The sequence below is a fragment of the Pleurodeles waltl genome, chromosome 2_2 (assembly GCF_031143425.1).
Source record: "Pleurodeles waltl isolate 20211129_DDA chromosome 2_2, aPleWal1.hap1.20221129, whole genome shotgun sequence".
Lineage (NCBI taxonomy): Eukaryota > Metazoa > Chordata > Amphibia > Caudata > Salamandridae > Pleurodeles > Pleurodeles waltl.
Genome location: NC_090439.1, coordinates 302,604,070 through 302,618,392, shown reverse-complemented (window position 1 = coordinate 302,618,392; position 14,323 = coordinate 302,604,070). Strand labels below are relative to the sequence as shown.

The 14,323-nt window shown below is 42.0% G+C and overlaps 1 protein-coding gene across 1 annotated transcript in view; it reads left to right on the top strand.

The window, feature by feature from the left end:
• The window catches only part of ANKH (ANKH inorganic pyrophosphate transport regulator), a 563,142-nt gene that overhangs the window by 501,970 nt on the left and 46,849 nt on the right, over positions 1-14,323 (top strand). Inside the window, exon 9 of the mRNA XM_069219767.1 lies at positions 13,097-13,226. Within this exon, the coding sequence (XP_069075868.1) occupies positions 13,097-13,226 (130 nt within the window). The remainder of the gene's footprint in view (positions 1-13,096; positions 13,227-14,323) is intronic.

Here is a 14,323-nt window from a genome sequence, read left to right as displayed (position 1 = left end):
ATCCTAGACTCAGTGGCCGCTGGGAGGCTGACCTGGGGAGGCCCATATCAGGTAAAATGTGGAAGGCCTGCTGCATACAGACACACCGCATATCCCTAAATAGCCGCCATCGCCTAGTTCATTATAAATTCCTCCAACGAGTATATGTCACCCCAGTGGCACTCCCCGGCACTGACAACACTTGCTTTCCCGCTTGTCCCAAATGCCAGGCACCTGAAGTGGACTTCACACATCTGACGTGGTCTTGTCCTATCATTGCACATTATTGGGGTGATGTGTTTTCCTATCTTTCCCGCATGGTGGGGGCGTCAAAGGAACCCAACCCCCTCCTGGCTCTGCTAGGCTATGTTGCAGATCTCCCTAAACCAACCAGAAGGTTCATCCCCTGGCGCTACTGCTTGCTAAATGGCTGATAGCTGTGCACTGGGGGACCAGGGCCGCCCCAGCGGTGGAGGCCTGAATCCGCAATTTAATATATTGTGATACAAATAGTGACCTATGTTCCTCCCTACAGCCCCTTGCATTCCAGCCCCTAAACATATGGCAGCCTTCTTGGTGGAACATTCGTGAGGATGGGGGGGTAAGTGGACTTGGACTATACTGCTGTCTCGGGCGGATGCCGCACTGTTGCTGGATGGCACACATCACTTATGTGACCCCCAACTTGAGAGCAAATGGGGGGAGACACCCCCCCTCTACCCCCCTGTGGACAGTCACTATGTATACTTGTGTCACGCATATGTGTTGGACTGTTCTCTCTCCTTCATGAGCCTGATGTTTCACCATGTGACGAGGATGACACCGGTCTTATGTGTCATGTTTTCTCTTTGATCTCTGTTTCTTTTTTTTTCTTGTAAAGAATTTAAAAAAAATAAAGTATCTAAAAAAAGTTTGTACTGAAAATATGTAAATGATTACATAGTGATATTTTTGTTAGCAATATTTTGGCTACGATATTAAGGTATAACGATTCTCCCTCTCCAATATTCAGGACCTACACCCTGCTAAAGTCAACTGGAAAGCCTAGAAGTAACCCTAATGCACGCCCATGACTTGAAAATGTGTTGCTCATTTTTTTGCCTAAAATGCTAACCATCTGAGTGCGAGTGATCAGTGGTGTGACACTGAGCGCAAGCTGCATGTTGGTTTTCTCAGTGGATCACCGGTGTTACATGTGGCTGAATGTGTGCTGTGTTGGGAGGTTGAGAGTGATTGGTGATGGCACGGATGAGCGATATTGCATCTGGTGCGCGTTCTTAGTGTTGCAACTGAGTGCTATATGTGAATGATGGTAAGTGAATGGTATAAGCAGATAAGTGTTGCGGGCTGTATTACTAGTTTAAAGTGGTGCCACTTAGTAATGTTGCAGGTGGCAGTTCGGTATTGTGAGAGGCCAACTGGTATGATTAGAGTCCAGTGGTATACCAAATAATGACTGCTTGCAGGGGTGAGTTACTGTATGAGTCAGTGAGACAAGTGATTAATGTTGTGAGATATACAAATGTTGCAGAGGCTGGAGGCAAATAAATGGTGGTCTGAGTAGTGTAAGCAGCTGAAAGTTATTATATGGTGTAAAAGGCAGCAGATAACCATGTGTGGTAAGAGATCAGGGGTATTTTGAGCAGGTGGTGTAAGTGGCTGTGTACGAGTTTAAGAGGGATATTATAATATGTCAATGTGTGTAGTTCAATGGCATAGTGAATGGCAGGCTTTGACTGCGTGCCATGCTCCAATATTGTTGTAAGTAACTAGAAAACACAAAATATTTGGAGATGAATCATACTGTGAGTGAGAGATACTATAACAAGCTGTGTGGAGAGGCATTGGGCATGAATACTTGCAAGAGATCCTGAGTGCAGGCTGTGACAGGAACAAGCCAAGTAGCACTTACCCTCCTCTATGTTGATATGAGGCACTGGTCATGTGCTGTGGCCACTTACGTTATCCAAGGTATCGCAGACCCTGCTCTCTTGAGGCACACAGCTCTGCTCTCTGTCTTTGAATGTTGCTTTATAAGGCTCCTTTGATTTTGAAATGTAGTTTCAGCTTCGTATACAAATGTGCTGGAAGAGAAAAAATACTTTAGATGGTTACAGAAGTACATTATAGGTTTTCTACAAATGAGCATTGTGTACACCACATCTTGTCACGATTACTCCCCTGATTACACACACCTTCCTGTCAAACCTCCCTTTCATCTCCCTCCCACCCAACCCCCTCCTTTTTGCAGCTCCCTTCTACCACCCATCCCATCATCAAGTGCTGTCCTTCGGTGCCATACATGCAGCCCAGATCAGATTGCTCACTCCCCTCATGCCTTAACCTGTCCACTCCTGGTACTCAACCTTTTTTCCCTCTGGTCGTGCCACCAAACCACCATGCCCTTATATCATACTTATCTCCTCCAGTCCTTCTATTCCCCTTTCTGTGTCACCCAACACCTGCCCTGACCAGTCGTCCATTCTCTCCTTTCTCTTACTCCGTCTTTCAAACCCCCATTAGACATTCCAGGTTGATTCCTATTATCTATATTGTGTCACTTGAAATATCCGTTCCATCCTATCTGATTATCTCCTTTCCACTGTCACCCATCAACTTTCACAGTTTGTCCCTTACGCTCTGCCACCTTGCTACCGCCTCAAAGCTGTGATTCATTCCGTGTATGTCCCTTATGATATTCCATTAATTCACAGCCCTGTCCTACCTCATACGCACCTGCTCCCATCAAGTCACCCCAACACCTGTTCCTTCCCTCAACTATAATTTTCTTCTACTGTCACCTATCCCAGATACACTGTTACCTATTCTTCCAATTTCTACTGTGTCAACCTGTCAATTAAACTACTATTTGTACATCCCATGTCCTGACACCAGCCCTTCAGTTGCAATACCCTCCACTCTCACACCTTTTCATGAACCACACACTCTAAGATATCCATACCTGTCCCTTCAGGCACCCCCCTCTTGTCATCTGTTGGGTGGCACTGCCACACACATTTGACTGTCCAATCAGCCTTCTCCCTTCATCACACACCTTCTCATTTGACATTGGAAAGATGATTCAATGAGGGAAAGTTTGTAGTCGAGTTCTGGTAGTCTTCAGGTCATAAGTCTGGATCCCCACAGTGCCAGCTTAGTCTTCCATCCTTCTAAGATTGGTAAAATGAATGCCATGCTAGAGTTAAAAAGTAACCTGTTATTTACAGCACTTGGAAACTAACACAACTACCTCTGCCATCTATCACCAGACATAGTTATCAAATGTTAATTAAGTTATATTGTATGATGATTTCTGGGTCAGAAACCACACTATCGTTTCTTCTGATCAGAATTCCATGTTATGTGATATTTTTGGGCCAAGGCTGACGCAGTGGGGTTCTAGTTATTTTAACAGAATGCTATATATTGGTATTGAAACCGGACAAACCCTCAGAAAACAATTGCTAGTATGTGTATGGAAGCTTTATAGAAGCGGATTACACATCTGTCTCTTGCAAAGTTAGTAACAGTCCCTTAATGTAAGAGGGGAGAACCATGAAAGACGGGTGAGAGAGGGATATGGAGGAAGGTGGTCAAGTGGGAGGTGGATTTGACAGAGAAGGGATGGTGAGGGAGGGAGAGAAAACTGAGGAAATTAAATTGAAAGGAACATTGGGGTGGAGAAGGTAAGGAAAAAACAGACAGGTGGGAAAGGAAAAAAGAGGACAAGGGAGTTAAAGAGGACACAGTAAAGCAAGAAATATGCATACATGTGAAATGGGAAAGAGTAAATCATTGGTGGAATAGCACAAAAGGAGAGTGGAGGGAAGGGAAGGGGGGAGCAAAACAGGAGAGTGAAGAGGAAAAGCAGACTGGTAGAATATTTGTCTCTGGTGCTAGAGGTAGGTGTGTGTGTGTGAAACCAAGTTTGGGACTTTGCTGGGTCTGCAAGTCTAACAGTGTGTATGTGCTACATCTTCATGTCAGACAGAACGGTAAGTCAAGGGCAGCTTTTCACAATAGCTTTGCCTGTGGCAGGTATGGCAGCACTATCCCACAATTCTCAGATGCCAGAGAGACCCTTGCATATGCCATAGAACACATTTGTGAAATATATAGGTGGCAGTGATTGTCATAAACCTGTACTCTTTACTGTCCAAATTCGGTAGTGATACAAATGTGCAACATATCTGCAGGTTCTATCAAGTAGTACGCTTCTCTCCTCCTGCTGCACACTAACATATACAGAAGAATGAAAAACGGGGATGCATTACTTAAATGTTGAACGCACAATAATAACAAGTTTGCTGTTGCTGTGGAGTGTCTAGCAATCGAGAACACAACTACAGGTGATTGGGACACACAGGCTGTACAGAAATAAAATGCATACCATTTTAAAGGATTAACTTTGCAGATGCCTAGATTTGGGTAGATTTGTGTGTACTCCTCCACAGCCAAGCCGTGCGCTCAACTTCGGTTGCAACATGAAATGAAAGCCCCGTTAGTTTTCTTCACATAAATCAAAAGAACGGAGGCTGCTGCAGAAATTTGCAGAGTTTAAAACAGACTCTGCTCAGCATAGCAAAGTAACACGCCCCACAATTATCAACTTACACGCATTTCTAACAAAGATCCGACCGGGCTGATTGCTGATATCTTTTGCTTAACTTCCTTGGAGCAACAGGTGCTGGAGCAACTCGATTTTGAGGCAAACAGAAGAGAGTCAAAAGTGCTTGAAAACGCCATAGTTAATCTCCGTAAAACATCTCCTGTCCTAAACTTCCTTACCCTCAATGTGATTTTCTCACACGGTGACGCAGTAAGGGACGTACTTCCGTCGCCACCGGATGTGCGTATCAAAGCAGAGGCTTTCTTTGAAGCCAGTGACAGCAGGCTTTTTCTCATTTTATGAATTACTTGTTTAGAGGTCCCTTGAAATAAAACACCTTTAAACTTGTGTATAGTATTTTGGTGCACAAACATGCACTTTAAAAACTGCAAAGGTCATTGGTGAGAAGTATGCAAAATAGTACGTTGTGTATTGTGCTAATTGTAGAGGCTGTTTTAGGGGAGGGTACATAAATAAATGTGTTGGGCAATTAAGGTGTGCTTCAGCAGTCACAAATGGGATCAAATTAAACTGCTTTTTTTTGCTCAAAAACACATTGCATTGTGGGACTTGTATTTTCATTATTTGCATTCTTTCTTGGATTAAAAATCCCAGAATGCAAAGCAACACATAGGAGCAACCTGTCCATGAAAAAGTTTTTGACCTCAAGTAAATGAGCACACAGTGTCTAAATATGTTTCTGCCTGTCTGAAAGAGCTTGAGGCTGAAAGAGACTGAGAATGACAGACTCAGAGCGACTAAGCTGAGGATAAATTGAACCAAGGGTGGCACATTGTCTGGGACTGAGAGTGACAGATTGAGAGTATTTGGGAATTGAGAGGCTGGGAGTGATAAAGTGAGAATAACTTGGAGGATGCCTGAGTCTTAGGCCCAGATTTAAGTGGGCCTAGCACCTCCTTGTCCCACATTAGTGTCATTTCTTTTTACGCTAATGTGGCGCAACAAGGCCAAAATTGCTGCACCAGATTTACAAAGTGGCACAATGTATGCATTGCACCACTTTGTAACCCCTTGCACCACATTATGCCTGCACTAGGCATAATGTATGCAAGGGGGGCATTCCCCCGTTAGGGGGCTGAAATAATGGCGCAAAGAAATCTAAAAGATTTGCCTTTTTTTTTCAGCATTTTTAACGCCTGCTCAGAGCAGGCGTTAAAAGGGTGCACACCATTATTTATAATGGGCTCCTATGTACTGTTCATGTTTAGCACCAAAATTTTGGCACTAACCCCGAAAAGTACATCAAGAGCATCAAAAGTTTTGACACTACTGCCCCCTTCCCTGTGCCATGGTGCGCTGTATTTTAAATACGGCGCACATATGGTGTTGGAAGGGGGTGCTAAGGGGTGCAAGAAAAGTGACGCTGCACTGGGTGCAACACCACTTTTCTTAAATCTGCCCCTTAGATTAAGAGACTGACTAAGAACAAAATAGATTAAGCATGAGACTGAAAGAGATTCAGAGTGAGAGTAACTTAGCACTCAACCTTCACCAGGTGAAGGTTAGACATATAGGTGACTTATAAGTTACTTAAGTGCAGTGGTAAATGGCTGCGAAATAACGTGGACGTTATTTCACTCAGGCTGCAGTGGCAGGCCTGTGTAAGAATTGGCAGAGCTCCCTATGGGTGGCAAAAGAAATGCTGCAGGCCATAGGGATCTCCTGGAACCCCAATACCCTGGGTACCTCGGTACCATATACTAGGGAATTATAAAGGTGTTCCAGTATGCCAATGTGAATTGGTGAAATTGGTCACTAGCCTGTTAGTGACAATTTAGAAAGCAGAGAGAGCATAACCACTGAGGTTCTGATTAGCAGAGCCTCAGTGAGACAGTTAGTCATCACACAGGGAACACATACAGGGCACACTTATGAGCACTGGGGCCCTGGCTGGCAGGGTCCCAGTGACACATACACTAAAACAACATATATACAGTGAAATATGGGGGTAACATGCCAGGCAAGATGGTACTTTCCTACACTTTATTTTTGGTAACATTGGGTATTGTCTTTTATTGTGTATAAGTACTGCGTAACTATAGTGTTATTGCAGGAGCTTTGCATGTCTCCTAGTTCAGCCTAAGCTGCTCTGCTACAGTTACCTCTAGACAGCCTAAGCTGCTTGAACACTGACTACATTTCACTAATAAGGGATAACTGGACCTGGTGTAAGTACCTAGGGTACCCACTACAAACCAGGGCAGCCTCCTACAGGGCCTTGAGCCAAAGGTATTTTGGAGACCCCTTTTTGAAACAGCTTTGAATTTATGATCCAGTTACAGCTTTAATTACATATTTGGCCAGGTCACTGACAGTGCACAGACATACTCGTCCAAATTCGAAATATTTCTACATCCACTATTCAGGGATAGAGACATGTTTTCAATATAGTAACAGCAGCAGCTCACTAATAATACTGCAAATGATCTCTGTGACACCCTCCCTTTTCTCATATATCATGTCATGGTTTTATCTAAAATAAAAAAAAATATATGGATGTTGCATGAATCATAACCACAACATTTCTCTGCAAAATGTCTGTAAAAGGCTCACACATCACCCACATTAAAAAATAAATGAAATAAATGAAAGGAAAACAGTATTTAATATATTCTGTTTAAGTATTATTCAAGGGCATCATGGCAAGACTCTCTGCAGAACAAAGCTGACTCTATCAGGGGGCCCTCTGAAAGGCTGGGGCCCTGGGCCAGAGCCCACTTTGCTCATGCTTTAAAGCATGTAGGTTTCTCTTCTGATGAATGCAACTCAATGTATGTTGCTAGAAGATCCCTTTCGCCTGTGGATCCCCCAGGGTCTCATCTTGTTCATAGGGTCATTTTAACCTCCTTAAGGAGTCACTTGACCATACCCCAAATCAACAACATTGAAATTCCCCAGCAGTACGATGACCCACAGTCATCCTGTGCCCTAGCCATCCAACACATTAAACACTTTCTTTACCTCATCAAGATATGGATGTCGAACATATATCTGATGCTCAACCACACAAAGACAGAACTCCCACTATTTGTCAAGAACAACAAGCAACAACTAGTGGAAATCTGGCACAGTGACATGAGCATGGACGTATTTGAACCCCAACATTTGCTCAAGTCATTCAGATTTACTCTGGACACCGACTTCACTCTGAATAAACTGATCGCTAAGAAAACTAAGATGGCCAGGTCCATCTATCCATACTGAAGGAAGTGAAACCATTCTTAAGAGAAAGTGACTTCAGAAATGCTATCCCAGTTTTTGTCCTCTCACATCCAGATGGTTGTAATACCCTATTCAACACCCCCCAGATATCATACTGCCCCCAGCACCCCCCTGCTGTGCATCCTGTATGCTCTAGCATTCCTCATTGAGGCCTAAAAAATATGACCACATCACCTTCTACCCTGATGGAATTCCATTGGTTCCCCCTTGCCAGCTTGTACCATCCTCAAAGTCAGCTGGCCAAATGCTCACCACCTCCAATGACTCTCAGCACACATGTAGTCAGGACACCATCAGACTGGAGATAATGTAGTTACAAAAGAAAAAAACAATTCCGCAGGCCTGCTACATTTGTCCACTCATTATCTAGAATGACATCCCTAGCGCCATCAGGACCATCCCAACCATGCTTCAGTTTTGGAAACAGCTGAAGACACACCTCTTTAAAGAACACTACATCATGACAATAACAGTCCACCTCTACTGCCACAAGTCAGCTTTTCCTCCACTACAGTCTTTTGACTGTATTCTTGCCTTTGCTCCTGTACAGTGCTCCTCTATCTTTTGGCCAGGTTTGTGCTATATAAGCTTCATATATATATACTAGGCCTGAGAGAAATTTGTATTACAGCGACATCATTCACTTAATTTGGGGAATTATGTGTTATGCTTGCAACACGCAATTTCACCTACAATTGATAAATTGGAATCAAATTATAACATTTTGAGCATTTTATCACAATATACATTGTTAATAGCAGCTATTATAAATAGAAATTATGTAAATTGTGTTAAAGAAAATAAAATAAAAAACTATTTACCTATGACTTTTCTCATATAGTCTCATGAACACACTGTATTTCAGTTTACAGTTAAAGAAAACTGATTTAATACCTATATCGTGCTCACTAAGTAGTAATCAGCAAAAAAAACTAAAACCATAGAGAAAGTTGGACCTTTCTGCCAAAAAATGAAACCAACCAGTGGGCATATTCTCGGGATAATCAGCAAATCTGTTTCAAAACATCAGGGGCAGTTTCATCACATTAAGAATAAATTATGCTTGTGGAATCATCAGATGTTTATTTTCAAATTACCCCCAAATCATCAAGAACAATTGGATCTGATGAAGTGATCAGATACTCAGTTTTAAATCCTCCTAAAATCAGTGGGAATAGTCACAACTTGTGAAGTAGTCAGATACTCATTTTTAAATCATCCTGAAGTCATCAGGAATAGTCACACCTTGTGAAGTAATCAGATACTCATTCTTAAATCACCCTGAAGTCATCAGGAATAGTCACACCTTGTGAAGTAATTGGATACTTGTTTTTAAATCATCCTGAAGTCATCAGCTATAGTCACACCTTGTGAAGTCATCAGATACTCATTTTCAATCATCCACAAATCATCCAGCACAAGTTTCTAAACTTTGCTGATGACTTCCAGAGCTTGATGATGTCTGATGATGTGAAAATGACTTCTACAGTAGTTAGATGATCATCTGATGACTCTGGGATAGCTTCTAAAGTAATCCTGTTTGACATGGGTAACCAGAAGATACTGACGCAGCGCGTGACTGACATCCTTCTAAAACTGTACAAGCTCCACTACAGCTGAGAAACACACAAATGTGAACTCTTTTCTGCAATGTTGTTTCATTGGCGACATGTTAGCATGATATAAATATATTAAATAATATAAATACGTTTAGTAAACACCGCTTTACGAGTTTTTTTCGTCGCTCCCCTGAATTTGAATTGTGGATCAACTGACACAGAGGACCAGGAATTAAAAATTGCATGAACTTGGGGTTCAGTGTGTTTTTAATAACACAATAATTTAGAATATAGCAGCAGTGATCAGCTAAATAGATAAGAGTTAAAAGAAGAATGACCCAGAAGACAAAATAAAGTGCATACGTTACTAAATTGAGATACTAGTTGATAGGTGGAGCAAGGTGTGTGTACAACATACCCTACAGACTGACCTAAAAATATAACCTGGAATTTTCAGAGGTAACCAATTTCTCAATTAAACAGCGGCATGTATCCAGGCCATGCTGATGAAAAATGAAATCTTGTAATCTGCATGCGAAGCTTGTCCTTTTCAGAGATTACACAGCATACAACGATGTGAGGTAATTTGATTTTGCAGAACATATTATCCGGGTCATTAACTTGATGTTCCTACTCAAAAACGTAACGTAAATGTAAAGCGGAATCACTGAAGTGTGCACAATCCCTATTTCACGAGCTCCTCCAAACGAGGTGCCACATTATGTATGTCTGGTAGATAGCGCGTTGGCTTTATCGAGAATTTTCGGGTGAAGCGGTGCCTTACTAAGGTTAGTTATGTGACAAGGACTCATTTGTGGCTCATGCTTTCTGTATTTAGAAATGTTCCTTGCAGGTGGTTTGGAGTGAATAGTTATTTTGCTTATATGTATAGTAAACAGGGATCAAGCAGTCCTCCTGGACATTAGGAGTTAACTCTCACCCACCTGCCCAAAAAAACCTCCCTAGCTCGGAAATTTTAACTGTATTTAGTGATTCATAACTACTTGTTACTAACGTTTTAGAAAACTCCCTCTGCCTGATGAATCCTGCAGGCAGCTCCCCCCACCCCCACCCCCACTAGCAAGGTCATGGGCCTTCTGAGTGTGGGTACATACACCAACAGGCATTTTCAATGCAACGGGGCTCGCATTTGCTCGAGTTGGAGCTATTTGCATTGTAAACTCCTAACCTAACTTTTCTTGCCACACAAATTAAAAGAAAAAAAACACAGCGCGATCGCGCTATGTAAAATGCAGCACGATTGCGCTGAAATTGAAAACCAAAAAACGGAGCGCGATCGCGCTATGTAAACCCCAGTGCGATCGAGCTGCGGGGAAAATTAACAGATAAAGTAGTCCAGAAACCAGGCTCAAAACATCAAGCCTCATATGTTTCTAGTAGTTTACCAGTGCTGTGTAGACGGGCTAAACACCGGAAAAGGCATGACCATGTGCATGCCTTTCACAAATGAAAGCAAGCAGATTGTAAAAAGCAAGCCCAGGAACCAATGAAAGACTGACGTGAGCTGGGTGTGGTTTGAAGCCCAAAGAGAGATTACTTTATGGACGGAGCACTTTGCGCTCGCCCGTAAAAAGGAGCCACACGGAAAGGCCATCTCAACACCCTCTTTTCGGGCTCCAGAATATTTAGGTGGCTAACATGTAAGACATGTCAAGTTCCTAAAAGCAGTGTTGCAGGGTAGCACTTGTCATATAATCACTATAAGAATTCAAAAGATGTTCACATGCTGTACCAATTCACAGGCCTCCTGGAAGCTTTTCAGAAGTGTGAAGCCTTGGGTCAAACCTTAATTCAGAACCCTGTGGTTAATCTTCCATTTTTGTCTGGTGCCATAAGCAGCTGATCCAGGTTTTGTAAAAAAAAATGTACTTCAGGGGAAGTGAATAAAATGGCACTAATGTCATCTAGTGGGCCGGCCAAGTAAGCGGCTTCCTTATAAATGAAGGCACCAGGCTTGCTTGCAGGTAAAAATCTTTTAAAACAAGCATTTGAAATGTAATGGGTCTCGCATATTTCAAACAAGTTAATTCTCATCCTTTGACAACAGCGCCCACAAGCGAAAACAAGAAAACATGAGAAGAAGCTGAGAAAAGACGACTTGGCAAAATAAAGTAAAGTTAGCTTTAAAAATAGACCTTTGCAATTTTATGCCTGCTGGGCACGTTTTTGCCAGTCACAAACAGGCCTTCTGTTTGAGGGGCACTCAAATATGAAAAAAAACAATGCCTCAATCACCTTAGGAGCAGCGGATGGGCACTAATTAAGTTGCATCAATTAGTGCTTGATCCCTACTCCACAAAGGGAAACGGAAGTGATGCCAGGCGTACCTTGACGAATTACAGGCTGTAAAGAAGAGTGCCACACAAACCATCAAATGAGCAGCAGGCGAGCTCCAAGCCCTGTACTGAACATGGCAGAGTCTCGCAAGCGAGACACGTGCTGGAGCATGCACTCCCAAGCTCCACCCTAGAGCACGCTGCTCCCTCTGTTCCTCCTGTGATGGCCCTGGACGCTCGAATTACTCTCTGCAGTGCTGGCCACGTGCAAAGGCCATTAAGCTTTTAACAAAAAAATGGAGCTACTCCCAGCTTCCTGTTTAGTGCTTTACCGTTGGTAGAATATAATTTAAATTTAAAATGTAAACAATCCATTTAATGTATTTGTATTGCGTGAACTTTTAAATGGATATTGAAGGGGGACTATAGGACGATTTAGGAAGCTGTTAAATAATACTCCAGGTGTAAGTCACAGCAAAATCTTCATTAATTAGCCCGAGATGTACCTTTAAAAGGTCTATGTGCAGCGCTTCATGAACGGTAAGAGTGAAGGCACAAGCAGGGGAATCTTGTCCTAATTCCGGGACCCAATATATGTTGGGTTACACCTGAAAATCCAAGCCCGATTCACAAAGCATTTTCTTTGAATGACAATGCCTTACTCCGTCCTGTGTGATTTATTCATGAGTTTCCAGGAATGCTTAGTTTCTGTTTTCTTGAGCATGTTTTCTCCTGGGCATTACTTTCTTTCCCTGCTTTGTGTACCAGTCCTGGATATTTAAGTACACCTCGCGTCTAAGATAGGAGTAAGACACAAATACTCATACAAAAAACTTTGTGAATCAGGACCATGGATCCTGATTAGCAAAGGTAAACTTACATTTTTGTGTAAGTTTACACTTTATTTAGTAACTTTCCTACTGTTTTGGCATTCACAAATTATGATAGTAATTTAACTACTAATAATTTTACTAGCAGTACAATTACACTTGTATTTTGTGAATACCAAAAAGTAGTAAAGTTACCACAGCAAGTGTAAACTTACACACAAATGTATGTTTACCTTTCTGAATAATGCCTCAAGTTTATAGATCGACACAATTACTTTCCAGGGTTTTGAATAAGTTTTTTTTTCATGAAGACTGATGATGTCTTGGATCATTGTGTGATGACTGTTGGAATGTAAAGACATTCCACTCCTCTGTTTTAGGCCACGCTAATTCCCTTCGGAAATGATGTTCTCTTTGCATAAATGGCAGCTATTAAAACAGAAGATTTGTTTTTTGTCATGTACAAGGCAGGGCACCCAACTACGAAAGACTGAAGGAATCAATTTCATGTGCAGATTAGAAGAAAATGGTGCATTGTACTTTGTTAATTTCCAGTTACCTCTTGCTTCTCTTCTCTAGCTCTGTTTCCTTATGTTTTGGACCCCCACTGCGTCTGAGAGGATTTTGATTGACATAATTGGAGTGGACTTTGCCTTTGCTGAGCTCTGCGTTGCACCTTTGCGTGTATTCTCCTTCTTCCCAGTTCCAGGTAAGGACACTAGCCAGAGTGTTTTCTAAAATCCCAAGGAAGGTCCTCCGTTATGTTAGAAGCCTCCTTCCCCTACTTATTCTTAAGGCCAACTACTTCCTTGAGAAATTATTAATTGTTGTGCCTGCATTTGAAACATATTCTGTTTGTTGTATTATGGATGCATTTCCAAAAGTTCTGAAGATTCAGAACAACTTTTGTCACTAATGATTATTTTAAATTAAAATGATGAAATTTTGTGGAGCTGTTGATAATTCACTTTGTGACATTTGCCGCCTTAATAGCAAACATTATTTGAAAAGGATAATTATTAAAATTCTTCAGCAGCTTAGACACAAAATTCAGCAAAGGGCTGGAGACTAAGGCCCATATTTAAACTTTTTTTGTGCCGCATTTGCGTCACTTTTTGACGCAAAAGCGGCGCAAACATACAAAATACAATGATATTTTGTAAGTTTGTGCCTCTTTTGCGTCAAGAAGTGACAAAATTGCGGCGTAAAAAAAGTATAAATATGGGCCTAATTTTGCACAGGGTTCTTCCCTTGCTCTGTCCTGTTCCCTACCACTTAGCAAACAATAGTGATAGCGAGGCAGAGGGGTTTAAAGCTCTGCAGTCATTTAAATAATAGCATGGTTAGAAACAATAGCAAGAGCAACAAAGAGAGAAAATGAGTTGGGGTGGAATGGAGTTTGGAGGGAAATAATGGAGATTAATTGCTTTACAATCGGTGGACTATAGAATACCAGCCACAAGACGGGAGCTGGTCAGTGCGCATTACCTTATTAAGTCCACATGACGACATCCACCACTTACCATTTTGTAGAAAATATAGCTCATGACTCTGGATCTAAGGTCAGAGGGCGCAATCGAGTTCTTCAGACAATACTGGCAAAAGAAGTGCTAAACCAAAGTTCAAGGGGCAAATTTGCTAAGTACTCATGCAACACAATACAGCAACCAATGTTGCTGCGCTGCATTGCTGGAAAAGAAGAGAGCTGGACAGCCCCACATCTTCTAAAATATGGCACTGTTGCTCTCTCCTCCACTTCACTGAAAGGGTGTGTGTGATGTCTAGCATAGCTTTGGTACTGGAAGG